Genomic DNA, 14,335 nt, shown 5'->3' with positions numbered 1-14,335 from the left:
CTCTGAAGCCCAGATATCTATGTATGAATCAAGAACCCAAAAGGTAAACTACTACAGATACTTCCATTTTCAATAGAACCTTCCTTTAATTCAGATTCCAAACTCAGGTATTAACCACAGCCAAAATTTTCTACCTAATAGCAGATTCCTTTGGTCTAATCGTCCAGATCTGTATTAATTCTTCACATTACCATCTGCCTAGATGTTTATAATACTTTCTGTCAGATAGGTATATGTTCTAACTCAGTTATTTGTTTCTTTAAAAAGATACAGATACTCATCACTGCCCACAAAATTTATTCATCAATTTTACTTATTTAGAGAATGTTTTTAAGGGATGGAAGACACAAAGGTAAGGCAGAAAAAGAGGCATCACTGTTTGGTAATATGCATTTTATAACAACTAGAAGAATTTGCTGATAACTTAATATTTTCTATCAATTTCTTTGTGTGTTCTCACTTGTGTCAACTTACTAAGCTGATTCATTAAAACAGATACTCTAATATGCTTGATTTAATATTTGAGTCTTTAGATAACTGTAAGTAATCATGAAATATAACAAACCATAATAATAAACGACAATGAAAAATGCATTATATAATGTGAAGGTTGAATTTAAATATATGTTTAAATGTCATGTTATTTGTAAATATCATAAAGAAAGCAATCAGTATTTTTAAAAGATGTTAAAATATGTTGTAGTTTGAAGGGTGAAAATTGCTTTTACACTGATGTGTGCATTAACAATCCACAAAGAAAAAACCTTAACAAGTACAATCCAATCATTTCAGCCTATAGAGATTATTTTCAAATGCATATTTAAGCAACTTGCAGAAAGAAAAAGAAACAAACAGAAAAACACAGGAGAAGACAAAGAAAAATGAAACTGAAAGGGTAAATAAAACATAGATTTACAAAATTATACACCATGCTCATGTAAAATGTCTTCTGTATGTCCAGTTTTGAACTACAACACCAAGACAAGTAACTTTACTATTCTAAAACTCTCTCAGGTTCTCCATTTAAGCCATTGGGTTAGTAAAAAGGAACAGTGCACATTTTGGACTCATGACTTATCTAAACGCTTATAAATTTACCTAAGAGGGATAACAATGGATTTACGCTGTACACATGGCATAACAGGCATGACAATCATTTGGCTTTTGCAATCACATCTGTCACTCTGCCAGCCACTTAAAATCTGCATGTTGCTAGGAACACATAAAATTTTTAAAAATCAAAATGAAATATCCAATTTGGAGAGAAAATAAACTGATTTTTATGGTTGCCAATTTTCTTCAAAAAAAACTATCAAAAGAATATTTTAAACGAATCAGGAAACTTTTCCAAAATGAATTTCATTTTCTCTAAAAATGGAAAACCAAAAGGGTTAGAATAAATAGACAGACAGACAAGTACACTTTCAGTAAAATTACAAAGAAAAATCAATGTGCACCACCTATTTATATTGAAAATACTATTTTGATTGCTTTATAAACTTTCATCTTACCAAAATGGAGAAGGGTAGAATAATTTCCTGACACGTAAGAAGGGAAACATGGCAAACAGGCTAGGAAACAAAATCTGGAAAGAAAAGTCAAGGATAGGAATGTCTAGAAAAAAGACTAAACCAAAATAATTATTTTACAAAACAGGAAAAAAGAACAGCTGTAGAATGAATAAAACCATTTCAATGTTTGGCATATAACTATTTGCAGGTTATCTAACTTACACAAGATGTGTATTAGATTTGAGGTTTATTCCTTTGTCTTTCAAAGGAAAAAATTAATATCAGTATTAATTTCAATATGCATTAAGCTAGAAAGTCCTGTTTTGTTACTCACTGAACACCAAGACAGCTTCCAAAAGGATGGCTTAGTGCTTTAAGAGGCCAGAGTAATAAATCAGCATGTTACACCTCATAATGTAGTTATACTAAAATTAAATCAACTTTTAGTCTTTAGCCCATGATAGAAATTACGATGAAAATCAATTTTAATTCTATGGTATCAAAGAAGAAAAATATGTTAAATATTACTTTAAAATATCTCACTATAAAAATATGACTCAATACTATCTTTGAAATATTTCATACATAAATAAAAATTCACTAATGCCTTATATGATACTTACAAGTCTTTAATATGGCATGATCAAGGAAACTATTAGAAACCAATTTTTTTAAATTCTAGTTTAGATATAGGCTGACTTTTTATAGTATATGCTACTCAACAGGTACCTACTAGAAAAATTCCACCATAAATTATTTCCAGAAGAAATGAGTAAATATTGGAAAAGAAATTTTTAAAAAATAGATCAACTATCAAATAAACCAGAAGAAAAAGCAATGTATTTCCTTATTCAACAATGAATGCTACCGTCAAATAATATGTTTCTTTAAAATTGCTCTTTTTTGGTTTGTTTTTGAGACAGGGTCTCACTTTATCATGCAGGCTGGAAGGCAACAGCATGATCAAGGCTCACTACAACCTCCAACTCTCAGCCTCAAGTAATCCTCTCACCTCAGCCTTCCTCCCTAGTAGCTGGGACTACAGGGGTGCGCCATCATGCCCAGTTTTTTTTTTTGTTTTTTGTTTTTTTTTTCTGTAGAGACACAGTTTCACTATGTTACCCAGGCTAGTGTCACTATGTTGCCCAGGCTAGTCTCTAACTCCTGGACACAAGCAATCTTCCTGCTTTGGCCTCCTAAAGTGCTGTGATCACAGGCATAAAATTGCCTTTTAATCATAGAAAATCTTACCACAGAAAAACCACCAAAAGATAAAAATACTACACTGTAAGGAAACTTCATCAGTTGGGCTTTCTTAACGTAATAGCCATGTTACTATAAAATTTTCTATCTTGTATTTTAAAACTAAGTTGAAGATAATTTTATTTTACAGATAACGTATGATTTTAGAAATACGTGGACCACACAAGCTTTACTATTAATTAGTAGTGGTACTGAGATTTCCCTTAAACCAATTTGAGGAAGTGTTTGTAATAGAGAAAAAGAAATTGTAAGCATAGTTTTTAACAGCCCTGATATTTACAAAACTACATGATCTATGATAATATATATGAAGAAACTAAAAAGTTATGTCGTGTCATTAAAAAAAGAGAAAATCTGAGTGTTCTGGATATGTCTTTCTTACATGTACAAAAGTCAGAGTCTGTATTTATATACATAGTTTATATATATACATAAATGTTTACATATGACTTTACAAATAAGAAAATCGTATCTGAGAATAGAGTCAGGGATTTATATCCTTTATAGATTAGAACAAAAACAAAATGGGATGGGTTTAATTAACAATGGAGGAGGCAGGAAAGAAGGAAAATAACATTTGTAATAACTTCCATGTCAGGTACTCCAGTAGACATATACATGTACTAAATCGTTCCATTGTTAGTTAAGAGAAAAAATATTAGGAAACTTTCTATCAGCAATCAACTAATAAATAAAACCCCTTTTGTTAACAGCAAAGTCAGTGCACTTTCTATTATTTCACCTCAAATTATTATGGTACACAATAATGAAATTTTCAATACGTTTTTCATGTACATTTTCAACTTTCTAAAACATATTAAAAAGGCTAGATTCACACATTATATTTGAGGCTGTATTTGAGCCAAAATACTTTTTTTAAAGTATTAACATCACAGAAGAGACAGAACACTTTTATATTACTAATACTAGGAATATATGATAGTCTAACTTAAAAAGGTAGCAGGAATCTCTGATTTAATGTTTAGGACATACGCTATTTACTTCCATCAGTTATGCCTTTTATCTTAGCATGCAACTGTGCCTAAAACACTATTGAGGATATAAAACTTGCTCAGTAAATAATCTGATACTTAACATGAACTAAATTCCCAACATTTGTATTTTCTGAACTTTACAGGGTCTAAGTTTAGCACACCAAAGGTAGTACAATTAAGTGGAAGGAATAAAGAAGAGCAGTCTGAAAGTAGCTGTTAGTTTTCTGACTTGGCTAAGTCTCAGCATCTCTAGATTACTTCCTTATTTATTTGAAGAAAAGAAATCAAAAATAAGATGTTTTCACACCCTGTTCTACAAAGTCTCTGTTTACTATATGGGGAGTAAATAACAGCTATGTATAAAAGATAGAAATAGGGCCCCCCAAACCAAGTAAAAACAGAACTTTCCAATCATCAGTAGTTTGAAATTATTACACATATTATTTTTACTAGAAATATGGCAGTGTGTTGTGACTCTATACAGAAAAAGTTTTGAAAAAAAATGTTGTAATTTACCTAAATTAAAAAAAAAAATTCCATTACCTTGATGTAAACTAAATAAAACATTCAAGATGAATACAAAGCAACAGATGCAGATTCCAGATGTTACTCCTTCAATTCCCAAAGGGACTCGTCCATCAACATTTAAAGACTTGTGTGATAAAGATCCCACAAATTTGTGAAAATTAAAAATACAGTTGCAATAATTTATTTCCAGAGTTAAAATTGGGCAAATAATCTGCTTTTCTTCAACTATAACTTATGAAACACATTTCTAGCTATATTTTAAATCAAACAGAAAATAATATGAACTGATCAAATTCTATTTACTGATAAGCTAATAAAAAAGAGTAAGATTTTTTAAAACATGAGGATTCTTTTTCTGTTTATTGAACAATTAATAAGGATAATTTTCACCATATAAAACATACTGAATAAATTTCAATGAATTTCTCTAAAATACAACAAACATTTCAATTCCCAGAAATTAGTAGCAAATATAGCTTCATCCATAGCAAGCAGGATCCAACTATATGACAGAAGGATCTATAAGATATTCAAATAAGAAGACTGAAAGGAGGCCACACTTTAAGTCAGAAACTTTGCATTTGCAAACTGAAAGAGGGAAGAATAAGGTCATCTGAAAAAACTTGAAATGTAATAGCATATTTTATAATAAGGTAATAAAAAACATCTAAGTGTAACTGGCCTTGAAGTTTAAACGTAAACATGAAATGTTAACAATGAAGCTAGAAAAATTAAAACATTAAGATTTCTTAAAAATACCAGAGTAAAATGAAAATTTAGAGTTCTCCTTTGATGTATGGATAGTGCATATTTAATGTCTGTAGCTTACTTTGTTTAGACATAAAATAGGGGGAAAAAAGCATCTGTTTTCTAGAGTTAAACTAAGAACATACCTGAGAAAGTGCTTTGAAAAAGTTAAAAAAACAAAATACAAATGCAAAGCACTATACAAAATATTAAAAATTACCATAAAGTAATGAAGACACAATGCTTTTAATAATGAAAACTATCAAGACTTCTCTTGTTTCAAGTTTTCCATTTTACAAATAATAATAGGTATTTTTTAAAAAGGAAGAAGTACAGACTAGACAAAGATATCATTAGGCTGAAAAATCAGTCTTAAAGCTTAAAAAAAATTAGCAAAAGGGTTATTAGAAAAAGTACATTTTCCTATACTGGAAACAAAAGTATCTCTAGATTAAGAGGAGAAATTTAAAGTCCTATGAAATATAATCTAATGCTGGCACTGAAAGTCTATGTCATCTCATTTCTAAACTTTTAAAACTAAAGTGTATTCATATCTAGGTTGGGTAGCACAGTCATTCCACTATAAAGAGGGAGTAATAGATGGATCACCTTTTAATATCTATTTCAGTCCTCTGATTAGTAAGAAACCATAAAGTCTGATCAGTAAGGACCATAAAAATTTTACTTATCTTCTTTTATTATTTCTACTTTGGCTACTAAATTTTAAACAAATTTTAACTGTGTAATTTCAACTTTATCCACACAAAAACTGCATATGTATATCTCTTAAAGAGTTTCTTTGACAATTTTTTTTTTTAATGCACCACTGCTGTCCATGCTGACTTACCTGTTTCTTTGGAGGTCCTTACTATAACTGAATCAAGGTCTACTGATTTTGGTCTAAGGGGCAACTGTTCAGAATCTAGCTTTGGTTTTGATACGGGCTCAGTTTCAAACTTTGATGCAATAGTAGAAACTTCCCCATTAATCCTGAAATAAGAAAAAAACATGCAAAAATCACTAGTAAGAAACATGACTTTTTTAAAATTGTGATTTAATGACATTAAAGATTTTATGGCCTAATACTGATTACTTTCTGTTCTGTAAAACCATTTCCATAAACGTAAAACTCTGTCCTAAGGCTGATTACAATGAAATGAAAAATGTGAGAACAGTTTAGTAAGTGTAGAAAATTATTATAAACATAAAATTAACATTCAACAGATATTAGTACACAGAAAATACAAAAAATAATACTTAAAAATTAAACTGCAACAATAGAAGGACAACTCTAGAAGGTAGGCAACAGTGAGAGCTAAATCAAAATGTACAGAATGCTCTTGTATTTTTTTTATTATTTTAGATTATTTTTTATTTCAACAGGTTTTTGAGAAACAGGTGGTGTTTGGTTACATAAATAAATTCTTTAGTGGTTATTTCTAAGATTTTGGTGCATCCACCACCCGAGCAGCACACACTGTACCCAATGTGTAGTCTTTTATCCTTCACTCCCCTCCTACCCTTTCCCCTCAAGTCTCCAAAGTCCAATGTATCATTCTTATGCTTTTGCATCCTCATAGCTTAGCTCCCACACATTAGGGAGAACATACAATGTTTGATTTTCCATTCCTGAGTTCACTTAGAATAAGAGTCTCCAATTCCATCCAGGTTGCTGTGAATGCCATTTTTTTCATTCTTTTTTATGGCTGAGTAGTATTCCATAGTATATATATATACACCACAATTTCTTTATTCACTCATTGATTCATGGGCATCTGGGTTGGTTCCATACTTTGCAATTGCGAATTGTGCTGCTATAAACATGCATGTGCAAGTTACCTTTTTCGTATAATGCTTTCCTCTGGGTAGATACCCAGTAGTGAGATTGCTGGATCAGATGGTAGATCTGCTTTTAGTTCTTTAAGGAATCTCCACACTGTTTTCCATAGTGGTTCTATTAGTTTACATTGCCACCAGCAGTGTAGAAGTGTTCCCTTTTCATCACATCCATGCTAACATCTATTATTTTTTGATTTTTTGATTATGGCCATTCTGGCAGGAGTGAGGTGGTATCACATTGTAGTTTTGATTTGCATTCCTGATAATTAGTGATTTTGATCATTTTTCCTATGTTTGTTGGCCATTTGTATATCTTCTTTTGAGAATTATCTATTCATGTCCTTAGTCCAGTTTCTGACGGGATTGTTTATTTCTTTCTTGCTTTTAAAGTTTATCGGTGATGTTTTTAAAAAGGGCTGTGGCAGGAGACTAACTGGGCTGCCACTCCTTGACTACTGCTGCATCTTGGTGATCAGCTCTTGCAGAGATGTGGTAAGAAGAGACACCACTGGGTCCCTTCACTGTCCTGGGTGGCTGAGGCCCACTGCAACCTGGAGTCCTCCTTTGAAAGAGGAAATTTTTTGAGGATTATCAACCAGGCCAACTTCATTCCAGAGAGCCATCTCTGCAGCCTTGACCTCGACAGTCCCAAACTCCACGACACCAGTACCTGCCTTCTTACTGAAAAGCACCAGGTTGAGAATTCCACCATACTTTTGCAAAAGTAGCTGCCTTCTGACTCATCCTTCTTGCACTTCCATTTCAGTTTTAGTTTGGGGTTCCTTTGTCTTCAGTATTTTCTGACTTTTAATCTCAAGTCAAGTTCCTGGCACATCTGCTCCTGGATCATCATCTGCTGTTCCTCTAGTTGCCAGGAACACTCTTCAGTAAGATGTTCAATCTCCTACTCAAGTGTCCTGGTGCTCTAGCTTTCCTCCACCTTCTCACTCACTTGGGCCTGGGACGCCAGGTCACACTTACCTTTTAGTATTCTCTCATCAAGCCTCTGGGTCCTCTATGCTATCTGCTTCTTGATTTTTCTAACCTCATCATATGTAGCCCTGGCTGCAGCAAGGCCTGAGAAAGCTAGTGGAGGTGATCACAGCTGTGATCACAGGTAATCACAGCTGCTCTGTGATTATCCAACTTTTGCCTGGGTGGCAGGAGAGGGCCTTCTGCCTATACGCCTCCTTCACCTCTTTGTCTGCTGCTTTCTCCATGATGCCTAGCAGCACAAACAAGTCCATCTCTAAGAGCCGCTGGTTTGCCATGGTTCCAGCCCGGACTGGATTTGTACTATAATTCCCCAAGTGTTTTAAGCATGCACAAGGACTGCTGACACAGCCAACAGAATACTGCTTAGCATCCTGGGAATTTACTGATGCATTTTAATAACCAAAGCTCCAATCAAATTCCCAGAATCTGCCTGTGATCTTTGTTTACATATCCAGCTCTCAACATGTTTATATTCTTCTTGGACATTATTTACAACATTAAAATAAACTTTTAACTTTTCAAAAAGGTAAAAGATAAGTGTTGGTGAGCATCTTAAGAAAAGGGAACCCTTGCACACTGTTGGTAGGAATGTAAATTCCTACAGCCATTATGGAAAACAGTACAAAGGTCCCTCGAGAAATTAAAAAGAGAATCATCATATGATCTAGCAATTCCATTACTGGGTACGTATCCAAAGGAAATAAAATCAATATGTCAAAGAAATATCTGCATTCCCATGTTTACTGCAGCACTATTCACAACAGCCAAAATATGGAAGCAACCTAAAGTATCAATGGATGAATGAATAAAGAAAATGTGGCATATACACACCAGGAATACCATTCAGCCACAAAGAAAGCAAGCAAGCCTACCATTTGCGACAATATCAACGAATCTGGAGGATGTTAAGTCAAGTAAGCCAGGCACAGAAAGACAAATACCACATGTTCTCCACTCAAATGCGAAGTCTAAAAAAGTGGATCCCATAGAAATAGAGAGTAGAATGGTGATTACCAGAGTATGAAGTGGTTGTGAGTTGGAGGGGAGTGGGAAGATGTGGTCAAGGAATACATATTTACAGTTAGATAGAGGGAATAAGTTTAAGAAATCCATTGTACATTATAGTGACTATACTTAATGGTGATGTACTGCATTCTTGAAACAAGGTAAGAGTGAATGTTAAGTGTTCTCATCACAAAAATGATATCTATGTGAGGTTATCACATAGTTACTGAAGCCATTCCACAATGTATTATATATATGCTTTAAAACATCGTGTTGTAAACAATAAATACATACAATTGTATATGTCAATTTTAAAAATAAATATAATTGAAAAATAAGAAAAAACTTACCTGGAGATTTAGAAAGGCAATGGAGCCATTAAGGTCAAAGGTGAGTAAAACAATAAGCTAATTTAAAATTAGGTAAAACATACTTGGCTATAGGAGGTGGTGGAGGAACTGGTTTTTCAGGTCGCTTTGGGTACATTGTTCCAGAAGATCTCAATAAATTATTGGCTTTGGTAGGTGGAGTAGGTTTCTTGGGTGGGACTTGTGGAGCTGCTGGTTTAGAAGGTTTCTGTTCCAGTGTTGATTTTTCATCTAAGATTAAAAATATTTCACAAGTTATTGACAATCAAAATTATTTAGGTTTTTCTATTCCTAAAAGTTTGTATCAGTCTGGAAAAGTGTGACAGAGGCAGACATAAACTTTCATTCTCTATATTTGTATACGTGTGCACTGTTTTATTTAGTTTAAAGTTATATTTTAATTTAATAAGCCTAAATAGCTTTTAAAAAATGTTTACTATGGTAGAGAGGAAAACCACTAATAAGCTTCAGATTAGTAGATAATGCCTGCTTTTTATTATGTTCCCAGGAAGTTTCGATTTTAAGTGTAGTAGTCTATCTCAAATACAAACACATGATTTTACTCTAACCAGAAAATTATCTAGACTTAAATCCAGATTATTTTCTGAAACTGAAATATAGAGAACTGAAAACAAGTAGAAACTCGAGTGCTATATAATGTTCAAATTTAAAAAGCATGACGGTGAAGGAAAAAAAATCAAATATTAAGAGAAACTACGGCGAGACTGCTTAGCCACAGATGAGAGAATTACAGGCTTATATTTGCAATTCTTACTACTGTACTAAGAATTTTATTAATACCATTTCACTTAATAATGCAATGAAATGGGTATTCCCATTTGAAATAGAAGAAAATAAGCTGGAAAAAAACAATTTTGACGATTTTTTACTATGTCAATAAAGACAATTTTATCACCAAAAAGGCAACAAGTACTCTTTTACTACACATGATACACCTGCTTCCTGATCTTCCAGGTGCTCACAATAGGTATTAAAATTGACACATGTGTATAAGACTGTCATAAAACAGCAGTCAGCTAAAACGTGTCATAAGACATATATACAAAAATAAGAATCTCCTAAGCACCATACTGAATAATTTTCAAAATGTACTTGGTCTCTGAAAAAAATGTCTATCACAAGACCACAAACAATTCTGTAAGATTTCATATCAGCCAGAAACTGGTGATTATAAAACCTGAACATTGTAGCACACAGATAAACCTCTCCCTAAAAATTATAAATTTTATTTCACAATGAATACAAAATACTATTTTCTCCTTTTACCACTTATTTAATACTTTGAATCACATGAAAATATAGTTTAGTCTATTAAAATTCTGGTCATCATTGGGTACATAAATCTATTTCTATATGGCCTCAAGATATAACAATGCAGTACATAATTATACCATCAGAAATTTTTAAAAAACGAAACTCTCCAGTTGAAATAAATAATGAAATAAAACTATTTGTAGTTGTAAAAACCAGACAAACTTAAATTTCTAGAAATTAGGAAAAATGTTTTATACATAATACCACGAAAAATGGTCAAAGGAGAGAAATTAAAGAGAAGTTCACTGATTGAACATATTTCTTTTAACAGATACACAAATAACAGCTTGAAATTCTGTAGTGTTAGTCTAAAAAAAATACGTGGAAATCAAAAGGTAACAAAAATACGACTCATCATTCCTGGTTATGTAAACATAACTAAATCAACTATCATGTACTGACTTCTTATATAACTACTATAAGATGGCAACATATTTATGTACTAGATTTTATTTTTTTAGTTAAGGTGACATTTACATAAAATTTAAAATTCTAAAATGAACAATTCAGTGCCATATAGTATATTCACGATATTATGCAACCAACACGTTTATCTACTTCTAAAACATTTCCAGCACCCCAAAAGATAACCCTTTCCTGATTAATCAGTTAACCTCTGGCAAACAGCAATCTGCCTTCTATCTTCTATGGATTTATCCATTTTGGATATCTCATACAGTGGAATTATGCAATTATCTTTGTGTCTGGCTTCTTTCACTTAGCCCAATGTTTTAGCAGTTTATCCTCTTCATACATATAGCAGTATTTCATTCCTTTTTGTGACTGAATAATATTCTATTATACACATACATACACATATATAAAACACAATCTGTTTATCCACTGAAGTATATCTGGATTCCTTCTACCTTCTGCCTACTGTAAACAGTGCTGCTATGAATATTTATGTACAATACATGAGTGTCTGTTTTCAATTTCTTGGATGTTTGGAAGTGCTGGGTCATATGGTAACTCCATGTTTAACTTTCTGAAGAATCACCCAACTGCTTTTCACAGCAGCTAAAACATTTTCTACTTGCACCAGTAATGTATAAAAGTCCAGTTTCTCCACATCCTTGCAAACACTTATTATTTATTTTCCTTTCTTAAAAAAAATTTTAACCATCCCAGTGGGTGTGAAGTGGCCCTTGCTGTGGTCTTGATTTGCATTTCCCTAAAGACTAATGATGTTAAACATCTTGTCAAGTGCTTACTGACATGATTAATGATGTTAAATATCTTGTCAAGTGCTTATATAACAAGCACACTTATAAACATGCTTGTTATAAACAACAAAACTTATATATCTCCTTTAGATAAATATGTATTTCAGCCTGTGCTGCAGTTTTAAATAGGTTTGTCTTTTTGTTGTTAAGCTGTAACAGTCCTTTATATATTCCAGATACTTGCAAATCTGGTAAGATTTCTCCCATTTTGTAGGTTGTCTTTTTTACTTTCTTAATGTCCTTTAACACACAGAAGTTTTTAATTTTGATAAAGTACAATTATTTTTTCTTTGGTTAAATATGCTTATTGTGACATAGTCTAAAAAGAACAAAATACTTTTCTCTAGATTCACAACACTCTGAGACACCAAATGTGTGGGGATTTATTCCCCCAACAACCAAGTATCTGTCACCAGCTGAGTGTCCTATAATTTAATTCAATTCTGACACTATCTATCTGGGGTGAGCATCAGATCCCATAAGTTAAAGGCTCAGACCCACAAGATTGCTCCCACTTCAGATTCCAATCTGAAGTCCAGTCCTCTCGTACTTCTGATCAACTGCCTATAAACTGGGGATTCCCATGATCACTCCTCGGGTTTGATAACTTATCAGAAGAGCTCACAGAACTCAGGAAGGCACTTTATTTACAGTTTATTATAAAGGATATAGCTCAGAACAGCCAAATGGAACACATGCAAAAGGCAAGGGATGCAGGAAGAGATGCAGAGTTTCCATAACTTCTCCAGGTGTACCACCTTCCCAGCCCCTCAATGTGTTCACCAACCCACGAGCTCTCTAAACTCAGTTGTTTAGGGTTTTTAATGAAAGCTAATCAGTTGGTCAGTTCCCCTGGCAACAAGGCCCCTCCCCACCTTTAGGGGCATTACAAAAGTCTCCTCATTAATATAAACTCAGAAGTGGTTGAAAGATGCTAGTTATAAATAACAAAAGATGTTCCTCTCACCTTTATCACTCAGGAAATTTCAAGGGTTTTAGGAGCTATGGTGCCAGAAACCAGGGACAAATATCAAATATGCATTCTTTATTATATCACAATATCACACGTATCTAAAAACCTATCGCCAAATCCAAGGCCATGAAGATTTACTCTTGTTTTCATCTAAGAGTTTTAACTCTTATATTTAAGGTCAATGATCCATTTTCAGTTACTTTTAGGTTACAGTGTGGGGTAGAGCTCCAACTTCATTCTTCTGAGAACATCCAGCTATGAGTACAAGAATTTTAGTTCAGCTAAAAATTGGCCAAATCCAAGAGAAAATGTAGATTTAAGGAGGAAAAAAAAAAAAAAAGTTCTATGTTAGCTACCTGAATGACCAAGGAAGAATTACATAAGATACAGATATTATGATAATTTAAGATACAGGCTGGGTACAGTGGCTCATGCCTTTAACCCCGAACACTTCAGGAGGCTGAGATGCGAGCATTGCTTGAAGCCAGGAGTTCATGACAAGCCTGGGAAACAAATCAATACCCCCATCTCTATAAAAGAATAAAAAATTAAAAAATTAGCCAGGTATAGTGGCATGTATCTTTAGTCCCAGCTACTCCAGAGGCCGACATGAGAGAATCACCTGAGCCTAGGAGTTTGAGGTTGCAGTGGGCCATGATGACATCACTGCACTCCAGCCTCGGCAACAGAGTAAGACCCTATCTGTAAGAAAGAAAATGAAATACAGAAGAGTTATCTCAAGTATGTGTTTTAACAAAAATGTTTAAAATGTATGCTAACAAAATACAAAAAAATAGCCAAAATATGTCATTTTATTTGCTTCATAATATAGCAATACATTACCAACACTGTACGTAATAAGTTAACCCGTTTATTAATTTAGATGAGGGTTAATATCCTACTGCATTAACTGAAATGGAAAAATAAGTGATAATACAGGCACCAAAGCAAAAGTGATTCCAAGTGAATAAATACAATTTAAAAAATCAAATATTCTATTCTTTGTGATCACTTGGACATGTCTTAGAGAAAAAACAGTACTACCTATAAAGTAGTGAGTCTATTCTTAATTGAATCTATGTTCCTAACATTTTAGAAAATTTTAGGACAAAATATATTTATTCATATTTATCTCACTGAAGTTTAAACTGCAGTATAACATTTTCAGAAACATTAAGTATAAAGTTTGAGAAACTATTACCACGTGAACACACCAGAGTAACCACCACATAGGCCAAGAACTGAACATGATCCATATCTCTGAAGTTACCCTTATCCTTCTTTCCAATCACTACCCCACTGCTCCTACCCAAAGCTGTCTTCTAACACCATAGATTATTTATGAATATTTTTAACTTTACGTCAATGAAATCCTAAGATTCATGTTGCTGTGTGTAGCTCTAGTTCATTTATTTGTTGCTACGTGGTATCATGGTATATGAATATACCTCAACTCCTTTACCCATTCTCTTGCTGAAGAACATTTGTGCTGTTTCCAATGGCAACTTTGTTATAAATTTATAAACTTTGTTATAAATTGCAGTGAATG

General features: G+C 33.0%; 1 protein-coding gene and 1 pseudogene across 1 annotated transcript in view; both read right to left on the bottom strand.

Annotated features, from left to right (window-relative positions):
- CD2AP (CD2 associated protein) overlaps nucleotides 1-14,335 on the bottom strand; it is a 151,829-nt gene that overhangs the window by 24,839 nt on the left and 112,655 nt on the right. The window contains exons 12-13 of the mRNA XM_007972322.3: nucleotides 9,318-9,483; nucleotides 5,892-6,034 (exon numbers count right to left, since the gene is read on the bottom strand). Coding sequence (XP_007970513.2) covers nucleotides 5,892-6,034; nucleotides 9,318-9,483 — 309 coding nt within the window. The remainder of the gene's footprint in view (nucleotides 1-5,891; nucleotides 6,035-9,317; nucleotides 9,484-14,335) is intronic.
- LOC119626848 (dnaJ homolog subfamily C member 17 pseudogene) lies at nucleotides 7,302-8,249 on the bottom strand (annotated as a pseudogene).

This window comes from Chlorocebus sabaeus, chromosome 17 (assembly GCF_047675955.1).
Source record: "Chlorocebus sabaeus isolate Y175 chromosome 17, mChlSab1.0.hap1, whole genome shotgun sequence".
NCBI lineage: Eukaryota > Metazoa > Chordata > Mammalia > Primates > Cercopithecidae > Chlorocebus > Chlorocebus sabaeus.
Note: the sequence above shows the minus strand (reverse complement) of the source record. Positions and strands in the feature narration are given on the sequence as shown.